The 27529-nt window shown below is 31.5% G+C and overlaps 1 protein-coding gene across 1 annotated transcript in view; it reads left to right on the top strand.

The window, feature by feature from the left end:
- The first annotated feature begins 613 nt into the window (after positions 1–613).
- Positions 614–27529, top strand: part of LOC149565775 (protein neprosin-like) — a 36199-nt gene continuing 9283 nt past the window's right edge. Inside the window, exons 1-5 of the mRNA XM_089816382.1 lie at positions 614–857; positions 5891–5960; positions 6534–6744; positions 6840–6926; positions 7265–7462. Coding sequence (XP_089672508.1) covers positions 614–857; positions 5891–5960; positions 6534–6744; positions 6840–6926; positions 7265–7462 — 810 coding nt within the window. The remainder of the gene's footprint in view (positions 858–5890; positions 5961–6533; positions 6745–6839; positions 6927–7264; positions 7463–27529) is intronic.

Raw genomic sequence — 27529 nt, forward strand, 5'->3', positions numbered from 1 at the left:
AATAGAAGACATCAAGTACCTATTAACCATTCTTAATAGGTTTGATTTGAGTAACATAGTTAGGGAGGGAAATAGTGTGGTTGATGGCATGGTGATGATAGGCTTAAAGGTGAAGGGGCTTAGATGTTGGAGGAATTTGAATGCATTGCCAAAGTTGGTAAGGGAGTTAGTGAGCCACAAAGTGAAAAATGATGAGTCCTAGCTATATTTTTTGTATTTTGCAGTTGAGCTGGCAGAGAGGATAGGTCCTCGAATTACAAGTTGCAAGGAGTGAAGGCGTGGGTATGGGAAATAATAAATTTGCATGGCCCAAAAATTTGAAGTGTGAGGAGGATTTTTTAATTATTTCCCTATATGTGTGTTATTATACACCGAGCAGAGAAAAGAATTATTTTTTAAATGGTTGATGTGCATTGGGAATGATGAAGACAATTGGGAGAAAGATCATGGTGGCCGACATGTGATCTCTCTTGCTAATTTGGTCACTTCCATTATTACTATTAAATGTGATTATTACTTCCACTTTTTGGTTTTTTAGCCTAAGTGTGAAGTCTTTTTTAGTAACTATGTCTAGGTTCTGAAGAAGAAGAGAGGAGAGGGAAAATTTGTAGAGATGGGTGCCGATTTGATGTGCATTGAACTAGCTATGATTGATGACAATGCAAGGAAGCCCTTGGTGTCGTATTTACTGAAGGAAGGTGGTTTTGTCTCATTTATGAAGGAACTTAATGGGCATGATGAGCATTTATCTACACAATTTGTAAACTTCTGGGAGGATTGTAGAGTAACAATAAATGGTATCTTGTTCCATATCTCAGAGGAGGTGATTGCTCAAGCGATGGGTTTGACCATGAAGGGTAGGAAGTGGTAGAAGGTAACGAGGGTGACTGATGATGTGAGCCTACAACACTTCTTTGTGGATGGAGAGGAATGTATTCAGCATAGAGGTGGTTTCATGCATGAGAAGCTTCCCAACCCATGGAACAAGGTTTGCTTGGTTTTGATGAAGTATTTAACTCTAGAAGGAAGGTATGGAGTCTGTTACTACTATCACTTTCCTCTCCTTAATAATTTTTTCCACCAAGATTTTATTTCTATTCCTTTCTTCCTACTGCATGAATTAGAGGATAATGTTATTGATGTGAAAGAAAAAAAGGTAAAGGGGGTTAATTTTATTGCTTTACACCAGGGTTTAATTTTCAAGTTGTATCAATTCCACCTCACCGTAGTCCCCCCTAGGATTGTGGAAATTGACATTCATGCCCATCCAAACCCTCAGCTCCAAATGGTTCCCCTTAGGATCATAGGTCCTAGAGCCCCTACCCCACAGCTTTTACATTGTGGGTTCCCAGTAAATCCCACCCCCATTGGGAAAAAAGGAAGACAAGATAAACAGAAGGAGAAGGAGTTGGAGGAGTCAGAGGAAGAGGGGAGAGGGGGTAGGAGGAGGTTGGGGAAGTTAGAAAAATCCAATGCAAAGAGGAAATTGAAAGTGGTGGCCTCATAGAGGACAAGTCAGATTCAGAGGATTCAGGCTGCCCCAAATGAAGAATGAAAAAAAAAGTGGTTAATTTTGGGGTGGGAGGTATGAAGGAGGTGGAAGAGGAGATTTTGGACTATTCTAGGTCAGTTTTAGGAGTAGGGAAAAAGGAGAATAAGTATGTGTCACATGTTTTGGCGACAATTGATCTGGGGTGTGTGGACATAACAAGGGATCAATTCCATGATACAGTGGATAGGGTGCCCTTCGCCATAATGATCTCCTCCCCTATTAAGGTTTTTTCTTAAAATGCTACTAACCCCTTGATTGTGCAGGAAACTACAAAGACTAGAACTGATGGCTACCTAGACAAGTTGCAAAAGGCTAAAAATGAGGTGTGGGAGAGAATCCATGCACTAGAGGAGAGAATACACCTATTGACCAAGTTCACAGTTAAAGTGACACATGCAACTACCACCACACTAAGTTTTCTTAAGGACACTGAGGAAGGCCTACCTAAGGAAGACTCTAAGATGCTCTTTGACTTCCTGGTGGAAGACTGGGTTAACATCCTCCTAGGGAGGAAGGAGGCCAAGAAATCTTAAGGGTTCCCTCTTTTCTTTTTATGCTGGTTATCTATTGGTTACCAGACTTGATAAGTTGCAAGGCTGTTAAGCCTTTGTTTATTTTTTACTGTAGTTTCTTAGAATTGAAAATAGGAACTTTGTTCAAGCCTACTGATACTTTCTTAATTATGGTTTCAAGCTTCTTTTTTTTTTATGTAATAATTAGGGTTAGTTTAGTTTTGTTGGTATTTTGCTGGTAGTCAACCAATTTGTCTATTAATGGGCCAGCCCCCTAATTTTGGTTGCTTTTAATTCAAAAAAAATTTGATAATTTGAAAGTTTAAACAATTTTCTTTCACATTAAAAGATTTCATAAATATTTTCATTTTTATATAATTTGGTATTAAATATTAGAAATCTCATTTATTCTATATGTTTTGTTTTGTACCCACAAATTCTGATGTGTTTTAGTGAAACATTATTGATTGTGATGATGATAGTTATTTTAATTAGAATTTTTGAATATTTGTTCTTTTCTAAACTAATGTAATTATGGGGTTCAAATAAAATCATTGAATTTACTAATTTTTAACATAAGAATTGTACATTTCCTTGAAATAGCTTTCCATTAACTTTTGAATTAACATATGTTATACATCATATTCATTTTTTTAAATATATAATTTACATTTTTTTTTCATCTAACAATTTGTATATTGGTAAATAAGAGAGACCCCTAATACATTGCAAAGAATATATTCTTTGATCAATGTGTGTAACTCAATATAATTGTGTCATATTTTATTTCTTTTATTCATTGGATTTTTCTATATCTAGATTATATCTTTGCTTTCCTTTGAAACTAATAATTTATAATCCAATTTTATTTTATTTTTAAATAGCATTTTCAAGAAAGATAAAAAGAATAGATTTTTCGAAAATGAATTTGAAATTATCGTGCAAAGCCCTGTTGATTCTGTGAACTTAGATGGCTCCCCTCAAACACCAATTCATAAATGTGAAAATTTTATTTCTGTGAACTTGGATGGCTCCACTCAAACACCAATTCATAAATGTGAAAATGTTGTATTGTAATGTTGTTACCAAATGATTCAGCATTTTGAAACTGCAACATTTTCAATAGATTATATTTCTAATAACAATATTTTGTAAATACAAATTGTTGTGGATAAGGTAAAGGAGATGTCTAATAGAGTTTCTCAATTTCTAGAATATATGGAAGTGAAAATGAAGGCCTTAACACTATTCGCATTGGTGAGTATTTCATTAGGTCATTGTGTTGTAACAATTAGTCTATGTTAGTATTTTTATTTTTGATTTGCTGACGATTTTATATAGAACTGGTATAATGCCTTAGTAGAAAAGGACATTGTGTTGAAGTATATTTATAATCATTAAAGTTTATATTTATTATTCTATGTTGGATTGTTGTATAACTTTAATTGGAATCATGTATGTATTTTTTAAAACATCTTGATCACTATTTTTTTGGTTGAAAGCATTGTATTAAATAAATACAATTTATTTTTATACAACATAAAAATAATTATATATTTATTTATAAAAAATACCTATCATACTTAGAATGAAACTTTTTCTAGATAATAATAATAAAAATAAACAAGTAATGAACGTGTTTTATTCCATTGTAATCATTAGCTTTAAATGTATTGAGGAAGTAATTTGTATTGCTTTGTGTTTAGTAAAATTGAAATGAGTTGTTGAAATCTTTAATGTAATTGCAAATGATTTCAGTCAAACAAATTAAATAATATTTATCTTACTTTACTCTCCTTTAATCTTGAAAACTTTGATTGTGCTAGCATGCCAATATAAAAAATAGAAATGACTTTTGATTTAATATTTTTTTTAAATTTCTCTTTTTATATATAAGTTTTTTATATAATATATATGTAACTATATAATACATCTTTAAATAATTATGTTAACTTATAGTTTTATCATAAACATAAACAAAATTCAATAATAAAATAAATAAAATGATGATGTTATACTTATTTTAACACTTGTCCCACTTCTAAAATATACATTGTTAAGTTATTATTATTTTGGTAGCAACTATATAGATTCTATTATATATCATATAAAATCTCTTGGGTCATGATCATTATATTATTAAGTATAAGTGAAATGTATATTATATTAAATTACATAAAAATCACAACCACATTGATTATATAATCCTTGACCTTATTGTAGAAAAAATTAAATAATATCCTTTTATTGGGAGAACATTAACCCTAAGTATAAATATTGACTAAGAATTAGCCTTTAATATAATATACTCTTAAGTTTTTATATTTTATATTATGTTATAAACTTTAATCCAACTTGGAAGGTTTTACAGCCTACTACTAAACATTGGGGTCATCCCTACTCTTTTAAATTACTAATTTACAGGAATATACTACACTTTAAAATATAATATGTAAGCATACTCCCATTTATATTATTGATAGATTCTTGGCCCTAATTATAAATATCGACTCAAAGTTTAGTGAACTATAAAATCTCATTTAAACATGAATGAGGTTACATATTTACATATATCTTATAGAAATTCATACCCTGCACACTATTTTTTAATTATAAATCAATATATTTAGTCATTAAAGATAATTGAACTATTTGTTATTAGTAGACAAACACAAATGTTGCAAATAAATTTTAAATTCATAAAAAGAGGGAACAATAATCTTAAGTTCAAGCACTAATTGAATAATAAACTAATTTGAACACTAACCCTAACCATATTTGAATATTATACAATATGGAACCTTAATCTATATATTAAAAATCTAATTTAATCTTAAAATACTGAGTTTGGTTATATGTGTAATCCTATAAAAATAAAATTGTCAATATAATATTTGTGATTCCTAATTCCCCTCTGGTGCTACTAGTTATATATCTATTTATATTATAAAATATATAAAATAAAAAGTAGATACATCGATACTTTAATTTACTTTTTTAAAATACATTTTAAAATTAAAATCCCAAATATATAATAGGTATATAGTTAGTTATAGTTATAGAATATTATATTTTAAAAATTTATACTTCATTAAATATGATATATTTATTAAAACTTAAACTAATTTATATTTAGACAAAAGCTTGCAACAAAATCACGAATGATGAGACTTTTGACTATTAAACAACTTAAATGTCTAATAATATATAAAATTTAAAAAGAATGTTATATAGAACTTTTTATCTACTAAGATTAATATTCTCTTTAATAAATGCGACAAGCTATATTTCTTTTACTTACTAAGTCTAAAAAGACTTATAATTTAAATATATACTTATTCAAATAATTATAATCTACAATACAAAAACATAGATATTAACAATATTTATATTAAAAAACTTTTACTCAAACAATTTTATGTAACCATATCCTTTTAGTATGCTAAAAGAACTCTCTCGAAACTTCTACTGCCTTATGATTTTATCCCAAAACTTATTTTATTTTAATATATCTTAGCTTTATCAAAAACAACAAACCTAAAAAATCTAAAATATCACCATAAAATCAATAATATTTCCAAAAAAATCAAAAGCACAAGTAATTTCATAAATCGCTATAAAGTTGCAATTCTTCCAAGTGTATGCCTTTCTATTATCCGGGATTCTATGTCTAATTAAGGCTTGATCACAAAATCTATCTAATCTTACAACTATAGCTGTGCACATGATTTGACAGATAAGAAGATTGAATGGCGAGAAACAAGCACCCATTTTAGGTGATCAATACTGAAACTCAGTACGAATCTTCCACAATATTACGTCGAAGGATCGAACCTCGCCCAGTGCATTTGGGCTTTCTCAGTTTTGGAGGATGAAGAATACATCTCTACTGTAAGGTATTCTTGATATCCATTTTTTTCAATAGATAATGAAATTCCTTTTTGGTATAGAAACAATTTTTTTTGTATAGAAATACAAGGGTGTGCTGATCAAAATATATTACGCTCCTCTTAGTTTTCTAGCATTTTGAGTCACATTCATGCCAGATTTAACTTATTTAGATTGGAATACAATTTGATATGGTGGACTATTAAAAAATATCCTTTTTTCAATAAACAATATTACTGATTTTCTACCTCCAAATTTAATTCATAGATAGTTAACTCAAGAAATTATATGGTCAAAAAATTGAAAGAGCTAATAAAATTATTTTTACAATTAATAAGAATGATATTCTCAATAACAAAACAATTTTAGATTATTTTTATAATTTTTTGAAAAAACAATCATTAGCAACGTTTCAATCAAGATTTAGTTTTGTTTTTCATAAATATTATGAAAAAAATGTATTGGTTTTATTTAATACCTAAAACGTTTTAGTATTGATGTACTTAACAATCTATTTTACTATATATTCATTAACAAATCATGATAATCGAATGTTCTATATTTTATTTTATTTTATATAGATCAATGTTGCAGCAAATGATTATGGAGACAAATCTCAATAAAGCATCTTCAAAGAGGATGGCATGGACTTTGAATGGCTTGATTCTTGCTTTAGTATTTGTCTTAATTGCTGAGAAATCTTTCGTCATGGGAAGAGACAATTCTACCAAAACGTTTGAGGCTCTGAAGCATTTAAGAAAAATTAACAAGCCTGCTATCAAGAGCATACAAGTGAAGTACTCTAATCTTACTCATTCAAATTATTCACTTTTATAAAGTGTGATATAAAATTATTTTGTGATGTCACTTAATTTTTTCTCATGCAGATTCCAGATGGAGATACTATAGATTGTATTGATCGAGAAAAACAACTTGCATTTGATCACCCATTGCTTAAAAACCATAAAATGCAAGTAAGAAAATGTCATGTATACTATGAGTGTTATGATTTCTACCATTTATTAAAACCACTATTAAACAGGAAAGAAAATCTTGTTTGAGCCTTTAATTTATAGATAATTTCGTATTAGATGATGGATTATCCTAGGTGTTTCCTCACCATTAATAGTAGAGTTATTTAAAATAGTAATTGTATAATAATTAATTTATATTTACTCTGAAATATATTTTATGATATTGTTATTTATTTTTTAATTTTTTTTACATTCAATAGTAATATCTCAATATCTGATGTTCTATTTTGTTATAAAAACCTAATAAGATGTTTTATTGTTCTATTGAATATATGAAGGAGCCTCCTGAGATACCTTCAGTCTCTATTGCAAGAATGAACATAACCAGTTTAAATGTTGATATTGTTCAATCATGGCATTTTTACGGAGAATGTCCAGAAGGGACAATTGCTGTGAAAAGAACTTCAATAGAAGATTTAATACAAGCAAAAACTCCTCAACATTATGGAAAAAAAGTTGAAGTTTCATCTCACGAGGTAATTATTCCTACAGGAGATTTAATGCATGAGATTATATAGCTTGTGAAAAATAACAATAATTACACTCAAATGAAACTAAAGCAGAAATCATTTGCAAAGAAATAGCAAAAACTAGTTTATGCGATCAAGAAATTTAGAAAATGGGAAATATTTGTTATTTTGCTTAAGGAAATAGTAGCAATAACAATTTGGGATTTAGAATAAATATCCAATGTAAGGTTAAGCTAATAATATTTATTGGTTACTCAATCGTATCATAAGTACTAGTAAGCATGTTATAAATATTATGATAATACACTTTTTAAAAATTTATTTCATCAAACTATTTTTTTTCTTATATATTTGAACACATTTTTTTGTTGTCATATATTTTAGTATTACAATCTAACTACAAAATGAAGGTTAATGTTATTATTAGTATTTTTAAAGACATGTCATGCATATATTATAATCTAGTTGCAACTATTTTCTTCTTACATTTACCATCAAACCATAAGAAAATTGTAATTAATGATATAAAAAAAATTAAATACACAAATGATATTCACTATATAATGAAAAAAAAATTGGTAATTTGAACATTGCTTCTGATACAAAGGTAATTCTTATTCCATCTAGAAATTCGGTGTTCTATTTTACCCTTTGTAGGAGGATTGGCTAGAAAAAAATGTCAACATATCTAACTAGTGTTTAGATCTACCTTAGTAAATGTAAAATTTTAAGACTGGTGAGGAGATGACTCACTATAGTTTATCTATATTTTTCATAAAAAATCCCCATTATAACTTTCATACTAAATATAGAGCTCAATATCAAGAGTGTATTGAGTATGAAAGGGATTATCCTCTTTTATAAACATGTTGCATTTTCAAATAAATTTGTAATTGCTATGTCCTAAGAACTAAAAAATAACACATATATGAATCACAAAGATGCTAGGTGATAAATTATGGACCATTAGAGCTAAATATACTTTGAGATATCATTCTATCTTTAAGAAGATTCTAGTCTTGTGAAAAAATAAAGGCATGAAAAACTATAAGGATTTAAGACAATTCCATCTTATAATAAGACTTTCAAATTCAATTAAAATATTACTATATTTTTAATATAATTATTAACTCATTCCATTTCCAACAACTTGTAATCAATATTTTTAATATGTATCTTCATGTATATAACTAGATTATGTAGGATTATATCAACCAAAACCATGGTTAGACTTTCTATAAATATTAGATGATACAAAGAAAGCATTTCATAGTGGACTAATTTTCTATATAAGGGGTAGACTCTCAAAATTCTTAACATTGACAAATTTTATACCCACCTTCGTATCATAAATATTTTCCTTAGAGAAATCTTGGTTATTTAGGTATTTATTAATGTTGATGTTCAAATAATAAACAATAAAGTAGTAGCTATATAAGACTACAAATTATAGAAATTATTCTTATAAAATAAGCTAAGTAGCTATATGGAGCCTTGCTCTTAGAACATGGAAAATAGATTAATAAAAGTTACCGAATATATTATTAATCTATGTGTATACCTAGAATTAGTCATGATCAACCCAAAGAGAATCAATATATATCTTATAAAATAAATACTCCCCATAACATGTTGAAACCTAAGAATTAATATTCCAAAAAATGCTTTACAACTTTTTCAATTTTTAATGGACCTATAAGGGGTGGATCCCCCCACCACCCATCACCACCACCAAGTCACCTCCTTCTGGTTCTTGAGGTCAGCATTCTTGTTATGTGGGAATCGATGTTCCTATTGACAACTTTTGTGTGATATCAATCAATATTTGTGAGATAAGTACATTAGATTCACTATTAAAAATCTCCCCAAAAGCTAACTAGAAAGGTGTGGTTGTTGGGGGGGGATGGTAGCCTAGGTGGAATCTTATACCACTAAGGAAGGTTCTAAAATCTGTCTCCTAGACTCCAAAGTGGATAGAATAATTATTGACTTGAATATAGCTCTAGTGGGTAGGTCCTTCAATTTCTAACCAACTATTAACATAGACATGAAGTGGGTTGGATTCGAGTAGAAGCTCAAAGGCAATGTGACTGTATTAGTGATGCTTAAGGGTTTATTTCCTTTCAAGTTCACAACAAAAAAGGACCTCTCCCTTGTGCTCTACAGGTCCTCACTCTATGGAAAACAATTTCACTCTAAGAAAATGGACACCTTGCTTCAACCCCTCTGCCAAGCTTAGTCAAATGATTCCTATCTAGATCCACCTCTTGGGCCTCCCCATTTATTTTTGGGATAAGAAGGTCTTTTGGAAGGTTGGTGACTACTTTTTCCACTATATCTTCACATTTATATTATTAGTTTTAAAAGATACCACTTGGTTTTTGCTAGGTTTTGTGTTAGTGTAACCATTAATAAAACTTTTTGAACTTTTCCCCCTCAAATATAAACTTCGTTGATGGATTCAAGCTATTTTTTTTAGCATGCTACTCTTTTCTACCAAGCTTGCAACTTCAAAGGATACTCGGTGAGTCCAAGGCACCCAAGGTGCAAGACTTAAAATAGAAAAATAAAGAAACTTTTGGCATGGGTGCTACAAAGATAGTAATTAGTTAGGATGCCCTTCTGAAGATTTTTCCCTCTTCTAAGATTGTTGTGTCACTAAGTTTCAAGGATCTCCCTCACCCATAAAAGTTATTGCTTCTATAGTACATATGTTGTGAATTGGAAAAATCCCTAGCTCTTCGGATGCGGTCATACCATTGGTGCCTTCTTTTTTGAATACTTGAGGGATCTCAAGACACTACCCATGGCCCTACACTTATCATTATCAATGACAAAATCAATGAATCTAACCCAATTCTATAGAAATCCCCCCTATCTTTGAGATAGTTGCCTAGGTTTTTACACCAAGTGTACCTTAGTCACTTGGAGTTACTAATGAGGACCCAAACTAGAAGACATAAAGGAAGAAGACTAGAAGAAAAAGGATGGAACTTGGGAATGAAAAAAAATGTAGGAAGACCTTGTGAAAGGGATACTCAACACAAACAAGTTGCAAGGAAGATTCTTTTTGGGGAGGATTAACCCTTGACCTAAATACAAAAAGTATGAAATGTTTTTTTCTTTCCTGGAACATTAGGGGCCTCAATAGCTATCAAAAGTAGTTTAATGTTAGATACTATATTTTTTATCATAAGGTGGATACTCTTACACTATAAGAGGTTATGATGACCTAAACTAACTTCAAATATCTTATGGGTAAAATCTAGTGAGAACTCTCTTCTTTTAATCAGAGGATTTTGGGGTGTTGGGTGTGGTTGCAACTATTTGAATCTCTCCCATGTTAGGGGAGATATTTACACCTTCTCCAATACTACTTGGTGATTATATTCACATCCTAGACTAACCATTGGCATAAACTCAATGTGTATTCTCACAACACCCTCCCAACTAGATTTGGATTGTGGAGTGACCTTACCTTGAGCTTCCTTGGTCTCCTGGGGAATAGAATAATGGTTTTTGGAGACTTCAACTCCACCTTATTTCCAATAGAAAATATTTGAGAACTTATGGACTATTCTGATAGCATGGGGGAGCTCTCAAATTTTTTTATAATAATAGTCTCTTTGATATACAATTGAATGGAAGCCTCTTTACTTTCTCTAACAACAAAAATGTCATGCACCTCATCCAGGTCAAACTAGTCCAATTCTTGATCTTGTACACCTTGGACTTAGGCTGAAAACTGTCCTCAATGTTGCACTCCCCAAGAACATTCAAACCATAACTTGCTCCTACTTAAGTTGTCTAATATACATGTTCCCAGCCATTCCATCTTCAAATTTGAGATCACATGGACCTCCCACCATAGTTTTTGTGAGGGTAAAAGCACATATTTGTGTCACCTTTTAGGACCTCTAAACTTGCTTTGCACAAAACTCATTTCTCTGTCAAAACTCAACTTTTTTCAAAAACTAAAAATGCCCTTTTATAGATCTCAGAGTAAATATCATCATTATATAAATTTCATAGTATTTTGATTAGTTATAATATGTTATAATTTCAAAATCTTATAAGTAGGAATTTTAATATTTCAAAAGATGCTCCCTCAAAAAAGGAAAAAAATCTTAAATCATATCAAAAATATATATATATTTGTATTTATCCGTAGATTAGAGAGTCCTCTTCAAGAATGTAAAAAAAAAATTCAAAAAGGTGTAGTTTTGATAGAGAAGTTTTGTCAGGAGGAAAAATTTGTTGATTTCTGATAAGGTACTCAAGTACTTATACCATAAGAAAATATACATCAAAACCCAATATTTCATTTCTTATGCCCTAGACATGCATGTCATCTATAATATATTTTCAAATCAAAGAAAACAAAGATGATTTGCATATAGATGTTTGATGGTAACTACACCCTAAATTTTTTGCAGCTAAAAAAAGGACTTTAAAATTTTTTTACATGAATAAATTCTTACTCAAAAAAATTTAAAAAATTATACGCATAAAATTAATCTGATTTTACACATTTCATTTGATGTAACATAAATACCATTTTTATACCATTGAATTTGAACAATTTGCATTCTACTATTATTTTTCTTTATAAAACATGACATGGATGTGTGCTTTTACGTATGAGATAATCAAGAATTGTTAGTCTATCCTGGTGAAAAGCTCTAGTATTTTTAGAATTGCTAAAAAGCTTGAGATCATGAGAGGTGAGGTTAAAGGGTGGAGCAAAAATAACTTTGAAGATATATTCAAGACTAAAAAGGACATTATTGGTAAACTCGACACCTTTAATAAAAATATGGCCTTTGTTAATCTTTCCCTTGAATTGTATATGGAAGAAGAGACAAAAAGGAAAAACTATAAGGAAGTCATGGCCAATGAAGAATTTTTATAGACTTATAGATCACATGTTTAGTGGCTTGAAGTAGGAGATTGCAACATTACCTTCTTTCACATATCTGCTTAAAAACACAAAAATGGAAACTCTATGCACAACCTCTGGGATAATCTTTTATTTTCATCTTAGACCCTACTCTCTTTGGAGATCTTACCACTTATTTATTTACTCAAATTTTTAGGGATAATAATATTAGTAACTAATGTGTGATGTAGAACCATCTCTTCTCAATCCTCCCTAGTGTCGTCACTGATGGCCATAATGCTTTTCTCCTTTCCAAGTTCTCTTATGAGATGTCAAAAGGGAAAATTTTGTTGTGGGGCCCCATAAAGCCCTAGGTCTAAATGGGTTCCCCCTAGATTTTTTTAGATTTTGTGAGATATTATTAGTTTGGGAATTACTAGGGTTGCTAGATCCTTAGAATTGGAAAGCTACTAAGGCAACTCAATAATACCTACATTTTCCTAATTATCAAAATTGTGTGTCCTACTATAATGGAGAAATTTAGACCCATCAATCTATAGAAAAAATTATAAAACTAATTATCCAAGATCTTGCTAAATAGAATTAAGCCTTTCTTGATTCCATTATTAACCATAACAACAACTAGAAGGTGTTTGTCCCTAGACAAAAAACTATGAATGTTTCCATTACAACACATGAAGTTCTCCATTCTATTGATAATAGTGGAACTAACAATATGGACCTCTAGCTTGACATCTCTAAAGCATATGATAAATTCAACTATTCATTCCTATGCAAAGTTCTTTCTACTTTTAAATTCATCTAGCCTTTCATTAATATTATTAAGGGGTGTGTTCAGATAGTCAAGTTCTCTATACTCATGAATGGGAGACCTAGGAGGAAGTTCCATCCAACTAATGGGTTGAGATAGGGGAACCCTCTTTCCCCTTGATGATTTATTCTAATGGCAGAGGTGCTTGGACACAATATGATTCATCTTGCCAAAATTAGTTCTCTATAGGGAGTTAAACTAACCATCATCTTACCCCCTAGATTTTCTTAGAAGGTTGTGGATGACACTGTATTCTTTGGTGTGTCCTCTATTATTGAGGCTAGGGAGTCTAAGGTCACCCTTAATGACTATTCCTCTACCCCTAGTTAGTATATTAACTATCACAAAAGTATGATTTTTTTCCTTCAATACTAACTCTAAGTTGCAAGTAAAGATTGGATATCCTTGACTATCAATTTAAAATTCTCTTAGGCACATGCCTTGGGATCCCCCTTATAGTTAAAGATGTCAAGAATGGCTACTAGAATTATATTATAGAATGTGAAGAAAAGAGTTTTTTGGGTGGAAAGGCAAGAATCCCAATGTTGCAGGGAAGCTTGAGTTGCTCTCAGCCTCATTGCAGTGAATCCTAGTCTATTTTGTACAATTTTTCAAGATTACAGGAGTTATGGAAGATAAGTTATAAAAAACCCAACATAATTTTCTTTGGTCTAGCTATGAAGACAACAAAATACTATGTGTACTTAATTAGAAATAGGCATGCCTTCCCAATTCATTTTGTAGCCTCAGTCTGCATAACATTAATACCCTTAATAGATCTTTATTGTCCAAGTTTTCTTGGACTCTTCGTAAGGGGTATGTTGACTAGTATAAAATCATGAAAGTCAAATACTTGGATCATGGTCATTTATGCAAACTCTTTGCTGAGAATGGCCACCTACAAGGATCTAAAACTTAAAATAATGTACAAAAATGAAGGAATGTTATTTTACAAAGGGAAAGTATTAGTAACAACCTTAAGTGATAAATTTTAAGATGCATAATAGTAATTTTTTTATTTTATGGAAGGGACCATAGGATTTTATCAATTTATTAATAGATAGGAATTTTACTCTATTGCAAAAGAGAAATAAGATCAGAAGCTAACAAACCCAGGTTATCTCTATCAATGAAAATAGCATGTAGATCCACCTACTTTCCTTAGGGGAGGAAATTGGAAACCAAAGTGTTAATCTAGATATGAGAGAGAGAGAGAGAGAGAGAGAGAGAGAGAGAGAGAGAGAGAGAGAGAGAGAGAGAGAGAGAGAGAGAGAGAGAGAGTATTATGGAGGGGGGAAATGACTATTGTTGAGGGTAAGGATATCAAGGCATATATCTTTCTATAAATGGGTGTTCCTTCCATTTCCAAAATGCCACCTATGTATGTTGGAAGAAAGTGTCAGATAATCAACTAATCCCTAAAGTCAACTTTTGGTGCACAATGTTGCATGGTAAAATTATTACTTTGGAAATTGGAAAACATATCCAAACGTGCATTTGGTTTTTATAATAGATTTTTTGTTTTTTTGAAGGAGGAATGCATCAATCACATATTTTTGCACTATGAATTCTTTATCAATGTCTGGTAGCTCATCCTAAACAATCTCAACCTCCAATGGGTTTTTAGCAAGAAAATAAAATAATTCACTATGGTCTAGCATTCTCCTTCCCAATACACTTTTCTCCAACTCCTTTAGAAAGAATCATCCCCACACACCCCCCCACCACATATTCTAGACCACCTAGAAAGAGTGTAATAACATGACATCTAGGGATAAGTAACAATCCCCTCTTGAGGTTGTTTCATGTAAAAGAAAGTTCATGATTGAGAGCCTATGAGTCTCCCAAAAGAAGATTCCCAAGTACCTTAATGTGTTTTTGAACTTAAAATTGTGAAAGACTAGAAAATTGGTAAAGAATTTAGTAAATTAAACAACTCTAAATTCCTCATTTATAGGGATGCTAAATGAACCCCCTCGCCCCTCCTACTAAAGCCTCTATGGGCCAAAGTCAATTTTGATGGTGTTGTGAGAAGTAGGATTGAGGTTAGGGGTGGTCTAATTCACAATGACAAGGGTCAATTATCACTTTATATGATGGTCTACTCAGGGACCATACTATCAACCAAGTAGAGGATATGGCTCTCTTATGGGTTCTAAGATTTTCTTTACAAATTGACTGCACAAATTTGGAAATTGAGGGGGACTCCAAAATCCTTATTGATGTGGTTAAAGTCCATGCCAAGGAAGGCTATAAATTGGATAATATCCTCAATGATATCCTCATCCTCCTTCACATTTTTGTTGGGGTGAAAATAAGACATGCCTATAGGGAGGAGAATTCAATGGTAGATTTTATGACTATTTATGGTCTATTGTTTGTCATCCTTAATTTTTGGAGAACATTCAATCATCTTCCATAGCCTACTAAAAACCATGTAAGGTAAGAGGAGGGTATTGCCATTACTAATTAGCATGTTGATCTTTCTAGATTAGGTTACCTTCAACCTTGCATGATGGGCCCTTTCCCTCTTGGTATCATCATTTTCAATTTAAATATTAGCATCAACTACCCAAAGTTAGATGTTGAGTTGGTTCTCAATTCCATGAGTTGGGTGACCTAGACTTAAACTTTTGGCCTTGTTTCTCATTCTACTCATAATGTTTTCACCATATGTATCTAACTTTTCCTTTGGAATACAACAATAGATTAGGGAGGGCCCACCATTCACATTTGTATTAATAGTAACCCGTTGGCTCTATTTTTAATCTTTGTACTTGCAACCTAGCCTATGGTAGGACCCTTGATTGCACCATTAGGATCAGTTGGAACTATAACAATAAGTTTAATATCTGCCATTTTCTTTTGGAAAGATTAATTTCACAAGGACTGTTTGGTTTTACTCTCATAGGTGTAGATTTATTAAACTTCATTATGATCATATCAATAAGGTGTCCTCAAGAAATTTGATCATAAACTGGGATTACCATGAATTTGGGACTTTTCTCCATCACTTTTACACCATCTCTTTTCTACCATTGCATGTTCCTTCCATCTTAAAGATCTAGAAACCTCATAATGGCCTTCCTTACTCCTTTTTCATTGTCTTGCTTTTATTGGTCTGTTAGTTCCAAAAAGGTTTCTACTTGTGAGTGTCTCAATATTTCTATCTATGTTGTTTCTAATTTGAATATGGGGGGAGAAAGAAATAGGATTGAACCTAAAAAACTTAAAGAGGAATTTAAGACCAACCCTATGTAGTGTATTTTTGTGAATAAGGAAGGATTCTTCCCTTCATGTAGTGTATGATGGGCTACAAAGAAACCACTTCTTCATAATTTTTGAGCACCTATAGCAATAGATGGGTCAACATAAAAGGTTACTTTTGAGATTAATGTGTCCATATAAATAAGGAGATTTACCTTCTTTGTCATTAAGAGATAGTTTAGTATTAAAATCACCTATACTAATGCAATCAACCTCATCCCACATATTTTGCATGTAGTGAATAATAGATCATTGCCTTTTTAGTCTATAAAGACCTCTTCCACTCTAAAAATTGGCTATTATAATCCATTTATTATTTAAATAATTTTTTTAAATGGAGTGCTAATATATTGTTTCTCAAAATATGACCCAAAGTATTCCAAATAAGAGATTTTCAAATTGTAACTATAACTCTATCTCCACCATGAGAAGCCACTTACATATGTTTTTCACTTTTGTAGATTGTACTAATGGTTTGGACCATTGAACTCATTATCATTTTTGTCTCTTTTATAAGAATATAATCAGATTTGGTGTTTTCAAAAAGTCTTCTAATAACATATTGATGGTAATTTTTATTAAAACTCTAATATTCCATGTTTGAAAAACCATAAAGAACTTTGAGAGAGGTAAGAGTCTAGTGGGTTAATTTTTACTTTAATGTTAGTTTTCTCTCCCTTTGATGCCATCAAATCTTTGGTAGGCATTCTACCTAATCTTGGAGAGATATCATTCTTTTTTCTTTTTTTAGTCTAGTTAAGTTGTTAGAGGGGTTTTGAAGATGGCAATAGAAGTAAAAAAAACTAGAAGACGTTTAGTAAAACACTATTTTTAGGGGTTTAATTATGAAGTGCCAAAAAATGTGATATGACATTGATAGGGGGGTGACAAGATGGAAATGTTGAACAAAAATATTTTCTTTTCTGATATCCATGGTTTGTACTACTTCTTTATCAACAAGATTTTTTAAGACCTCATATTTATTTGATAATTTCAAAATAAATAACATGTTTCCTTCAATTATTTTTCATCTATCTCACAAATCCTTCCTAAATAGGGTCACTTTGGGATGTTGTTACATTAGAGGGGATATTAGCTAGAGTCTTCCAATGTTGAGAAGATGAAAGGTTAGAGTCTAAGGGCTCATTTTTAGTGTTGTAAGTGTAGGGCCCATTTGTCGTTGCACCAAAAGCCATGACTGTTAGTGAACATGGAACACCACATAATTAACCACCTGTGGGCAGGGGAGTGCATTGCATCACCCAACAATCTCCCCCTCGACGCGCATACCAGGTGCTTACGCGGGTCAGGAAGGCACCGGAGAGATTTGAACCCATGACCAGGCCAAAACCAGGCTCTGATACCAATTGTAGGGCCCATTTGTTGTTGCACCAAAAGCCATGACTGTTAGTGAACATGGAACACCACATAATTAACCACCTGTGGGCAGGGGAGTGCGTCGCATCACCCAACAGTAAGAGAGGGTAAAAGATAAGGTAAGTGGTTATTTTTATAATAAAATCTAAATCTAAATGGATAAGTCTCATATCCAAGTTGTTTGATCCATCCATTCATGCATATCTAAATCAATCTTAGAATCTAAGGTCATGAGAGGTTTATCTCCACACATATCCTAGAATATGAAATAGAGGTTCCATATAAGGTGTCTAACTAAGTTTCCAATCAAGAAAAAAAAAATTTCTCTGTCATTCCATCAAAAGTTAATAGATCATGATCCATATATGCATCACACGTGACTCAACCCTAGAGTCACAATTATCATTCACTAGTTAAATGAAAAGGTCTAGTGGCCCATGGTTTCTTTTACTATATTAAAAATCCTTGGAAAAATAGATAGGACAGAAAATTAACAATAAGACACCCACTACCAATTAACCATAATGAGTACTCAAAATAGGTCTCCTAGATACTTCTATCAAAGAATGCATGAAAGGTAATTGTAGTTAGAATTCACAAAATTGATAGATTAGGTCATGGATAAACTTATAAAAATATAAGATTTTATGATCTTTCATGTTCATTCACAACCTCAAATCTGATCTCAGTACATGGTGAAGGAAACTGTTGATATTTTGGAGAGATGACAAAGGCATTGCATCCTGGGAACTACTACCCTTTCCTATTAAAATGAGTTGTTTCATCGTAGAAGAGGATGTCCCTAGAATTATACTAATATAGAAGGATAGAGGCATCAAGAGGAGCACTAGATAAGACTCCAAATTATTTTCCATGGATGTCCTAGAAAGGGACAGAAGAGGCACATATAAAGAGAAAATATTCACAAACAGACACAGTGCCAAAGAAAATTAGCATCATAAAGATAAAATATGAGATTTTTCATTTTTAATAATCTTCATAATTTTTTTAAAATTCTATGTATAAATTACCTTGGCTAATTTTATACGCACCTCCCCATTAAGTTTCCTAGATCTATTTGATGTTACTAACATATTTTTTATATATGCATTAGTTAATGTTATCATTAGTACTTGGAAAATAATTTATTTTCCACCTTGGAAAATGTTCAAGGATATTAGAAAAGATGTTTGTTGTCAAAAATGCACCTGCTAATTATCTTAAATCACCTCAATAATTCTATTATGTAATCTCTTTATAATATTACATCAAATAACTAGCATATTTTATCTAAACTTTCATATTTTAGATCCATCTTTATCAAGATGCTTATAAATAAAACCTCTTATTAAATTCTAGCCCTAAGAAAAACCTTCTAGACTATGAGTCAAAATTAATCTTTGATAGACATTAGATACCACTAACAAAAATAAAAGTAAATGAAAAACATTTTTAAGGTTCTCCTAATTTCTTGTTAGACTCAATACTCCTTCATTAAATATGTTGGGTAGGAAAAACATTTTGAGTATGACACAAAAAATATATTTAGATAGTTGAACTACCCTTTTAAGTTGTTGGATACCTACAATAGACATCATTTCTATTTCAAGGAGGTGAAAGATTTTTTTTTAATCTTCTTTTTGAATATTTTTCCAATCTATCACCCTTTTCTCACAACTCCATTTGCTATCCTTTTTTTCCTCTTGTGGGTAGTTATACAAGATAAAATAATCTCCTCTTCCAAAATCACTCTGATATTGCCTTTTTCAGCTTTAATCTACCATAAGCTTCAACGATCTCCACTAAATTCCACCAACAATATCCTCTACCACTTGCCTATTTAAGAAACCAACCAAATGTTTAATATATATCTCTCACTCTTTCTTTATGTGCATCTACATCCTTTTCACATTACACTTTTAAAATCAAAACATTTTTATGTTCTTTTACTTCACCACATTTTTTCTATAACATCTTATTTAGTTAGCTTGTCTTCACTTTTCATTAACAATGAAAATTCTTCATCTAGTTCCTATAAACATCAAGGATTACCTCTACCTTATGAAATTCTTCCTCTTTCACTAGATAAAACTTTGAGGTATTTACCTCTCTATCATTATTCATGCATTCATTTACCAACCAATGATCTATTACAACCACTTTCACTTCCTTTTTCTCCTCATGTGTCTAGGATATTGTCATTTCCTTCATGTTCTAGTTGCATCTCTCTCTCTCTCTCTCTCTCTCTCTCTCTCTCTCTCTCTCTCTCTCTCTCTCTCTCTCTCTCTCTCTCTCTCTCTCTCACTCACTCTTATCTCATTTTTTCTCCACAAATACAATCAAAACAAGTCTCTTCACAACCAATAGTTTCCTCTTCCTTGAACTCATCAACTTAAATGGTAAAATATCCCATCACACATTGAGTTTCTTTCTTCAGCTCCTAGATCTCAATCAATAGATGGTGTACACACCCAATATAATCCTTTAGACATCTCCAATGTTACATCACTTTACAAGCATGCACTACCTCACTTTTGATGGTTGATTTGCATAACTCTCTAATTGTTTCTTACATATTGTATTTTAGATTTTCTTATGGTGAGTTATGGGTTTGAATTATTAGAGCTAATGGCTCTAATTAAATTTTATGTAAGAGAATGTCTTGAAAAAAATAACTTACTAAAATTAAAAAATAAAACTACAGAGTAGATTATCTATCCTCATAATTTTATTTACCATCAAAAATACATTGTATACAAAATTAAATTCACTCAATTTTTACATGTGTAACAAAATAATATTGTGAAAACATTAAAATAATGGACTTGCTTAAATTGGTATTTCAAATTAGATGAGCTCTTTGACATACCTTTAATTTTTTTATACAACTGCTCCCCACCACTAACTTTATACAACTATTATACACATTCCTCAACACTTGATACCCCTTTTTCTTTCTCTGCATTCCTTGTGAGGTGCTAGTCATCTTCAAGGAAACTCTAATTTTTTTATTGAAAAAAAAATCCTCACCTTATATTTGCCTTCCATTTTCATAAAAGATTGATATTGATGATAACTCTTCATTCTTAACTTATTCCTCTTTCACTGTATCAACCTTTCTAGTATTTTCCTCTCTATCATCATCTTTGTATTAATTTACCAAATGAAATATATAATAATTATGTCATCTTCTTTTCACTACTCATTTATGTTGGATACTCTCACAGCCTTCTTATTTTAGTTGTAACTCTATATCTTCAAAGCAAATGTCTGCATACCATAACACTTACCCCAATTTTTTTCTATGAATGCAATCGAAACAAGTCTCCCCATAACCAATCTTCTCCTATACTTAAACTCATCATATTAATTTTTATAATCTCTCATCACACTTTCACTTTTCTTTGTGCCTTTGATCTCTTATTTTTTGGGACATCACACACCCACAATTACCCTTTTGAGCTCCCTATGAAACCACCTTACTCAAGTGAAAACTTTCTCACAACCTATGATTAGTTTGCATATCTCTCTTCTCTTCACTTGTGGATCATAGTGTAGGCTACATCATGGTCACCGATGACACACATGCTCAAAATTAGAAGCTCATATGCCATTTAGAAGAGAAAATTTTGACAATAACAACTCACTAAAGTCAAAATCAAAAACTACAAACTAGATTATCTATGCTCAGAATTTTATTTATCATCACATAATATATTGTATAAATAATAAATTTCACTCATATATTATTTGTAACAAAATGATATTAATGAAAATTTACAAAATTGGCCTTCCTTTTTGGTTTTTCAACTTAGACAAGCTCTCTCATATTTCTCTAAAATTCTTTTGTCTAAATCTTGCTTAGTGGGACATATTTTCTTTTGCGTGCACACACTTCCCACCTCTTACTTCATGCAAACACCACACATGATCCTCTAGTTGTGATGTCCCTTTGTTCCTTCACTACATTCCTTGTGAGGTCTCACTCATCTTCAATGTAAACCTATTTTTTAATAGTACATTTTTCACCTTATATCTGCCTCCCCTCTTCATAAAATATTGATGTATTTTTTAGTTTCCTATTCAAATTGATTTATGGCTCTTTTGCATGGGTTTTATTATTCGATATAAAATTAGAAGCTAATTTAATTTTACCTCAAATGCCTTGTCTCGTCAGCTTCTTCTTTTTTTCAAAAGTGACGATTGTTTCTTTCCATATTAGAACAGATATCCTTGGATAAGTATTCCAATCAACCCCATTATTATTTTAATTTACTCATTTATAATTAGATTCATTTATAAGTAGTTATCCATGTATATGATTTTTCTAATAATTGATTTTAAACCTTGGCACATGATAGAGAATATTGGAAAATATGTATAAAATTTTCATTACACCTATGAATCATCTTAAAGCTCCTCAATAATTCCATTTTGAAATATCTCCAAGACATTATGTCAAATTTCTGGGATACTATGTCTACACTTGTACATATTTTTCATACATTCTTATCGGGATAGTTGTAACTACTAAATCTTAGAAAATTTTCTCCTAAAATTAATCTTCCAAGATGTGATCCAAAATCAATTACTCAAAGTTGTCATAATCTTTCAAAGAAAAATTTAAAAATAGAAAATATTTTCTTTTGGGATATATTGGTTACTTGTCAATACAATGCTTCAACACTATCCATGTTGCATCAATAGTCCTTTTTGTGGAGTAGAAGGTAAATGCAAATATGAACAATTCAAGAACCATTGGGGGGTATAGAAAGCAATAATGAGCCATTTTTTTTTATCAAAACAACATTCTTTATGGTGTTTTTTATTAATCAAAAATGTATTTTAAGGGATCCAAAATACATATACAAAAAAAAGGTTAAGATTTTAATAGTTATAGTCTAAGAGAACCAAAAAAAAACTAGAGACAATATTGGAAGGAAAGAATAAAAATCTATCCCAAGACCAAAAGAACAACACATTATCATCACTATAGATGGACAACAAAAACAAAAGAAAAAACACACTCAATGAAGATTTTGAGAAGTTGAGAAACATCTTCGTCCAAATGGGTCATTTGGTCCATGATGGCCTAGATATCCTCAACCTCCTTATTGATTTGTGAAACCATATTGATACACTTTCTCCTCTTCCCAGTTTTAGTTTTCTTCTTCTACTTAGAAACAAGGGGAAGAAATTACTTCAAAATTCTTTCCTCTTTCTAGATGATCCCTTATAGGGCATGGCTCCTCAAAATCAAAATCATCTAAATAAAGCCCCTTGTCTACATCAATCTCCTTAGCTGAAGTATCCTTAGAATCATAATCTTTTGATATAGGGTTTCCCACATGGTTAAATTTAAAATATGTATTAAATAAGAAACATGAGACCCTTATGAAGAGAAGGATGACTACTAGTATTTGTATAAAATTCTAAAATATTAGATCTAAGAGGGGTAAGAATATAGAAAGGTAAAGAATCCCTCTCATTGTACATAACATGGTTGAGGAAAACAAAGTGATAGTTATACACTATTATGAACCTCACCTCCAAGGTGATGTATTGTGTGACTACCTTGAGGACTTTCCTCCATATTTTATTAATACTCTTAGTAGAAAAATAGTTCTTGTTAGAATGAACTGTGTCTTCCTTTTTAGTGCTAGTCTTCAAGAAATGCTCGACAACAACATCTAAAATCTTCTTATCCTGATAAAATTTCATGCTGACCATGGGGAGAACGAAGACAACCACAATTATATTCTCATCAATGGTAAAATTCCTTCAAAAAATGTCCATTCTCCTATCTCTCAATCTCTTTTTAAATAATTTGGTTCACGAGGGATTGTTAGAAATAGGGAATACTAATTGGGGGAGAATAGATCATCTATTCTTTTCCAAATGAATTCTAGCATATAACCATAAACTTGTATAGATGAATAAACTAAAATATAACGTGCATATAACATAATTAATTCATAGCACCATATTTTTCAACTAGGGAAATCATGGCTAAGGGAAAACCCTGGTGGAGATGGTACCCACAAAATGATGTACTAATTAAAAATATTTTGTTAGCAGTGTTGACCATGTTGGGAGTCTATTACATACATTTTGTACATCAATCATTTCTAGAGGACTAGACCATATTAGAGGCCTCAACCCTATTAGGAGTCACATTACAAACTTGAGCTCACAACTCATACAATTATTTATAATCTATAAGAGATATAGATATTGTACCAAAAATGATTTTCTTGATATCTTCAATATCTAATAAGTCCTTTGTATTTCTCAAATCTAATCATGCTCATATATAAATTGATTGCATATAATTATCACAAAAGAAATATTCCATCATAGATAAATCTTCCATAACATATTCGTACAATGGCATATCTGCACATATCAAAATGCCTTCATGTATACCCTTTAGAGTTGTCTTATCAAGTTGACCTGATAGAAAAATGTGTAAATGCTTTTCCAAAACTTATAATTATATTCTTCTAACTAAGAGTTAACATCTAGTATGTCATTCCTACATTTACAAGAATTTGATGGTCAAGACAATTCAATTTCTTAGCTAAATTATTCATTATTTACCATATACTTTGAATCTGTGATAACAAATTATCCTCGTGTTTTCCAACAAAAACTCATGACAACTATTATACTAACTCTAGTAAACATATATATGTAATTTACAAACTTTATTATATCATATTTCCAAATTATGGCCATATATTTGACCTCAGTGAAGCTCACTGACTAAAATTGTACTTTTGCTAATGGTAATCCTTTGTTATACTTAGACAATTTTCTTACCAATCCAATCTAGAACTTAACTTTAAATTTAATTGACCTTACCTTATGAGAGTATTTACATAAATGAAAATATCCATGTATCCATACTATCCAACTTTTCAATTGGGATTAACCCCCATGCAGTCTTTCAACATAACCAATAATCTTACCCATATTTATCTTACTCATCTTCCATTCTTCACAAGGTATGGGCTCAACTCTCTTTCTACCACCACTCATAATGGAGAAAACTAAGACAATTCCCAAAGAACACAAATAAATGGCAGAAAAATTTATAATTCTTACAAAAGAAAGGGTTCAAAAAAAATTAGTAACCCATAAAGTGTGTAGAATATAGATTAAATTATGGTTAGAAATCACTCGCATACATTCATATTTAAGAGTCATCACATTGAAAGGACCTGACATCATTGAAAAGGGTGAAACCAACTGATAACCTCTGCATGAGTATGGTCATTCCCAAGGATGGATTTGGCATCATAACCAAAATATGAGTCATCCCACCAGCTCAACTAGTGACCATCTTTAGCCCCTTCATTAGCTAACCAAGTCTACCATGTCTTTTGTTTCTCAATGTCCATGAGATATAAAGACCTTTTCAGAGGTCTTAATAATATCTTTTGAGAGGGATATGAAATTACATATAGAAGATGAGGGAGGACTATCACAATTTAGATATTTGATAATATTCATAGAATCTCTCTCTGCCCATGCCTTCAAAGACTTCAAATTTCTAGCAAGAAGAAGAACTTGATAAGCCCTTATGGTCTCAACAAAGTAATTAGTCTGAGTACCCAGGAGGAACACCACCACCAACACTTTTCTAGTGTTGCCTCAATGAAATGGACTCGTTAAGAAAATGTCCTTTAGGGTATAAAAGGTCTTGTGACTTAGAATCTTGACCTCATTCTCTAAATATTGACTTTTAATTTCATCTAGCTTGTTAAGGTTAGCTAGTAGAGTTGTCAAACTTTATTGAGTATTTAAAGCTTCAATATGAAAAATGATTTCTAGATAATTGATAAGATAGAGAAATTCAAATGATTGATCATGTTTACTAAATTATTCTATGTTAGCTTCTTCATTAGTAAGTTAAACATTAATTCCCATAGTCATTCTAAATAAACCTTTTTTAAAGTTAAAGGTGGACTTTAAGATTTCATTGATCATAATTAATTGCATTAATAAATTTATTAATTATGGTAATCCCTATTCTTATTGAATTTTATTGTAGATTTAAACATAAAAGAAGTGAAAAAAAAATGAGAAAGTCACAAAACATAAAACAATAGACTCTCTCTTAATTATTGTAAGGAAACTTGACAACAAAGAATATAACCGTTTCCACATAACCCATAATAGATTTAAAATAAACACAAAATTAAAATCCACATGCAAGAGAATAGACAACATACCCACAAAATGTGACACAAGATATACCCTGGAAAACCCTCATTGAGGGAAAAACCCAGCCTCCAAAAGCATCCATGACCATGTATTATTCAAAAAAATAACCATTTCCATACAACCATGGAAGCCTTCATGGCCATAGCCAAAACCGAGAAAACTATGTGAACAAGCATGAATCCACACATCTCATGCCATGCTTCCAACCTTCACAAATGCTCCCTTGGCTAACCTGTCAAGCCTTGTCCCGCTCAACTCTCTTACACACAACAACTACCCTTGTGGCTGCTTATATTGTAGCAAGTCCCACAAAACCACCAAGTGGTATTACATAAACCATGTGCTAAAACCATGTGCTACCTAACCCACTGACCCCACATTTAATATTGGGCATTTAATTCTTTTCTCTAATATTAAATAATTACATAAAATATTATCACAATGTTACAATACAACTCATCAAGAATATTCCATGAGAATCTTTACATGTTGCACGTCCATCTAGGCACAACATTACATAATAAAAATAAAATAATAAAATAACAATATTATGCAATGTGTGCAACACCCATTATCTCAACAATCTCCCACTTGTTGTATACATTGCATAGGGTCAATCTGTAGCCACATAAATGAACAAGGGAACAATCCCTCCAAGCACATCCACCATCATGGATCAAAATACACCAAGTGCTCCATCCTGGTACCTGCAACAAAATCAAAGTATCTAGCATCTCAAACATGAATGATCTCACCTCCTATTATGCCACTCCCACTGGACATACATAAAAGCCATCCAAAGAGAAAGCCACCCAACCTGTCGCATTAGAAGATCATAAAATCCTGTACCAACTAAAATTCCAAGCACAATAACCTGATCCAAAGGTAATCACATGTATCCGTAGTTGTCAAAATATCCATAGCTGAAATAGCACCCACAGCAAAGTGCCAAACCCATCCAACTATCCATACCTCCAAAAGGTATAACAAGTGAATCTTATATCACCGACATATCCAATCTATAATCTGCAATCACAAGCCTCAAGAGCAATACCTGCCACATATATACCAAGAAGCTCCCACTGCAAAAGATAATGTCAAATCTATAACCAATCCACTCAACACATCTCAAAGAAGTGAATCCATGTAGTATCAAGGACATCCACAATACATCAACTGATATCCTGCAAGAACAACTCTCATAACAAGTCTCCAATAGTCTCCCAAATTCTCCACAACCAACAAAGGAAAGAGATAAAGTAATAACCATGTCATCTCTCACATGACATACATGAGCACAAACCAGTGATCACAATCTCTAACCAATCTCAAATCCAATGTAGGCAAAAATGAACATCCAGGAAGATAACCAAGACCAGAGAAACCATGCAAATCATAACTTGTATCATGTCCTTCTACACACACCTCTAGATGTAAATTGTGCAAGTATGATCTCCTCCATAAAACCCCAACAAGAAGCCTCAACAAC

Source organism: Cupressus sempervirens, chromosome 3 (genome assembly GCF_028749045.1).
Source record: "Cupressus sempervirens isolate cs-2001-9-10 chromosome 3, ASM2874904v1, whole genome shotgun sequence".
Lineage (NCBI taxonomy): Eukaryota > Viridiplantae > Streptophyta > Pinopsida > Cupressales > Cupressaceae > Cupressus > Cupressus sempervirens.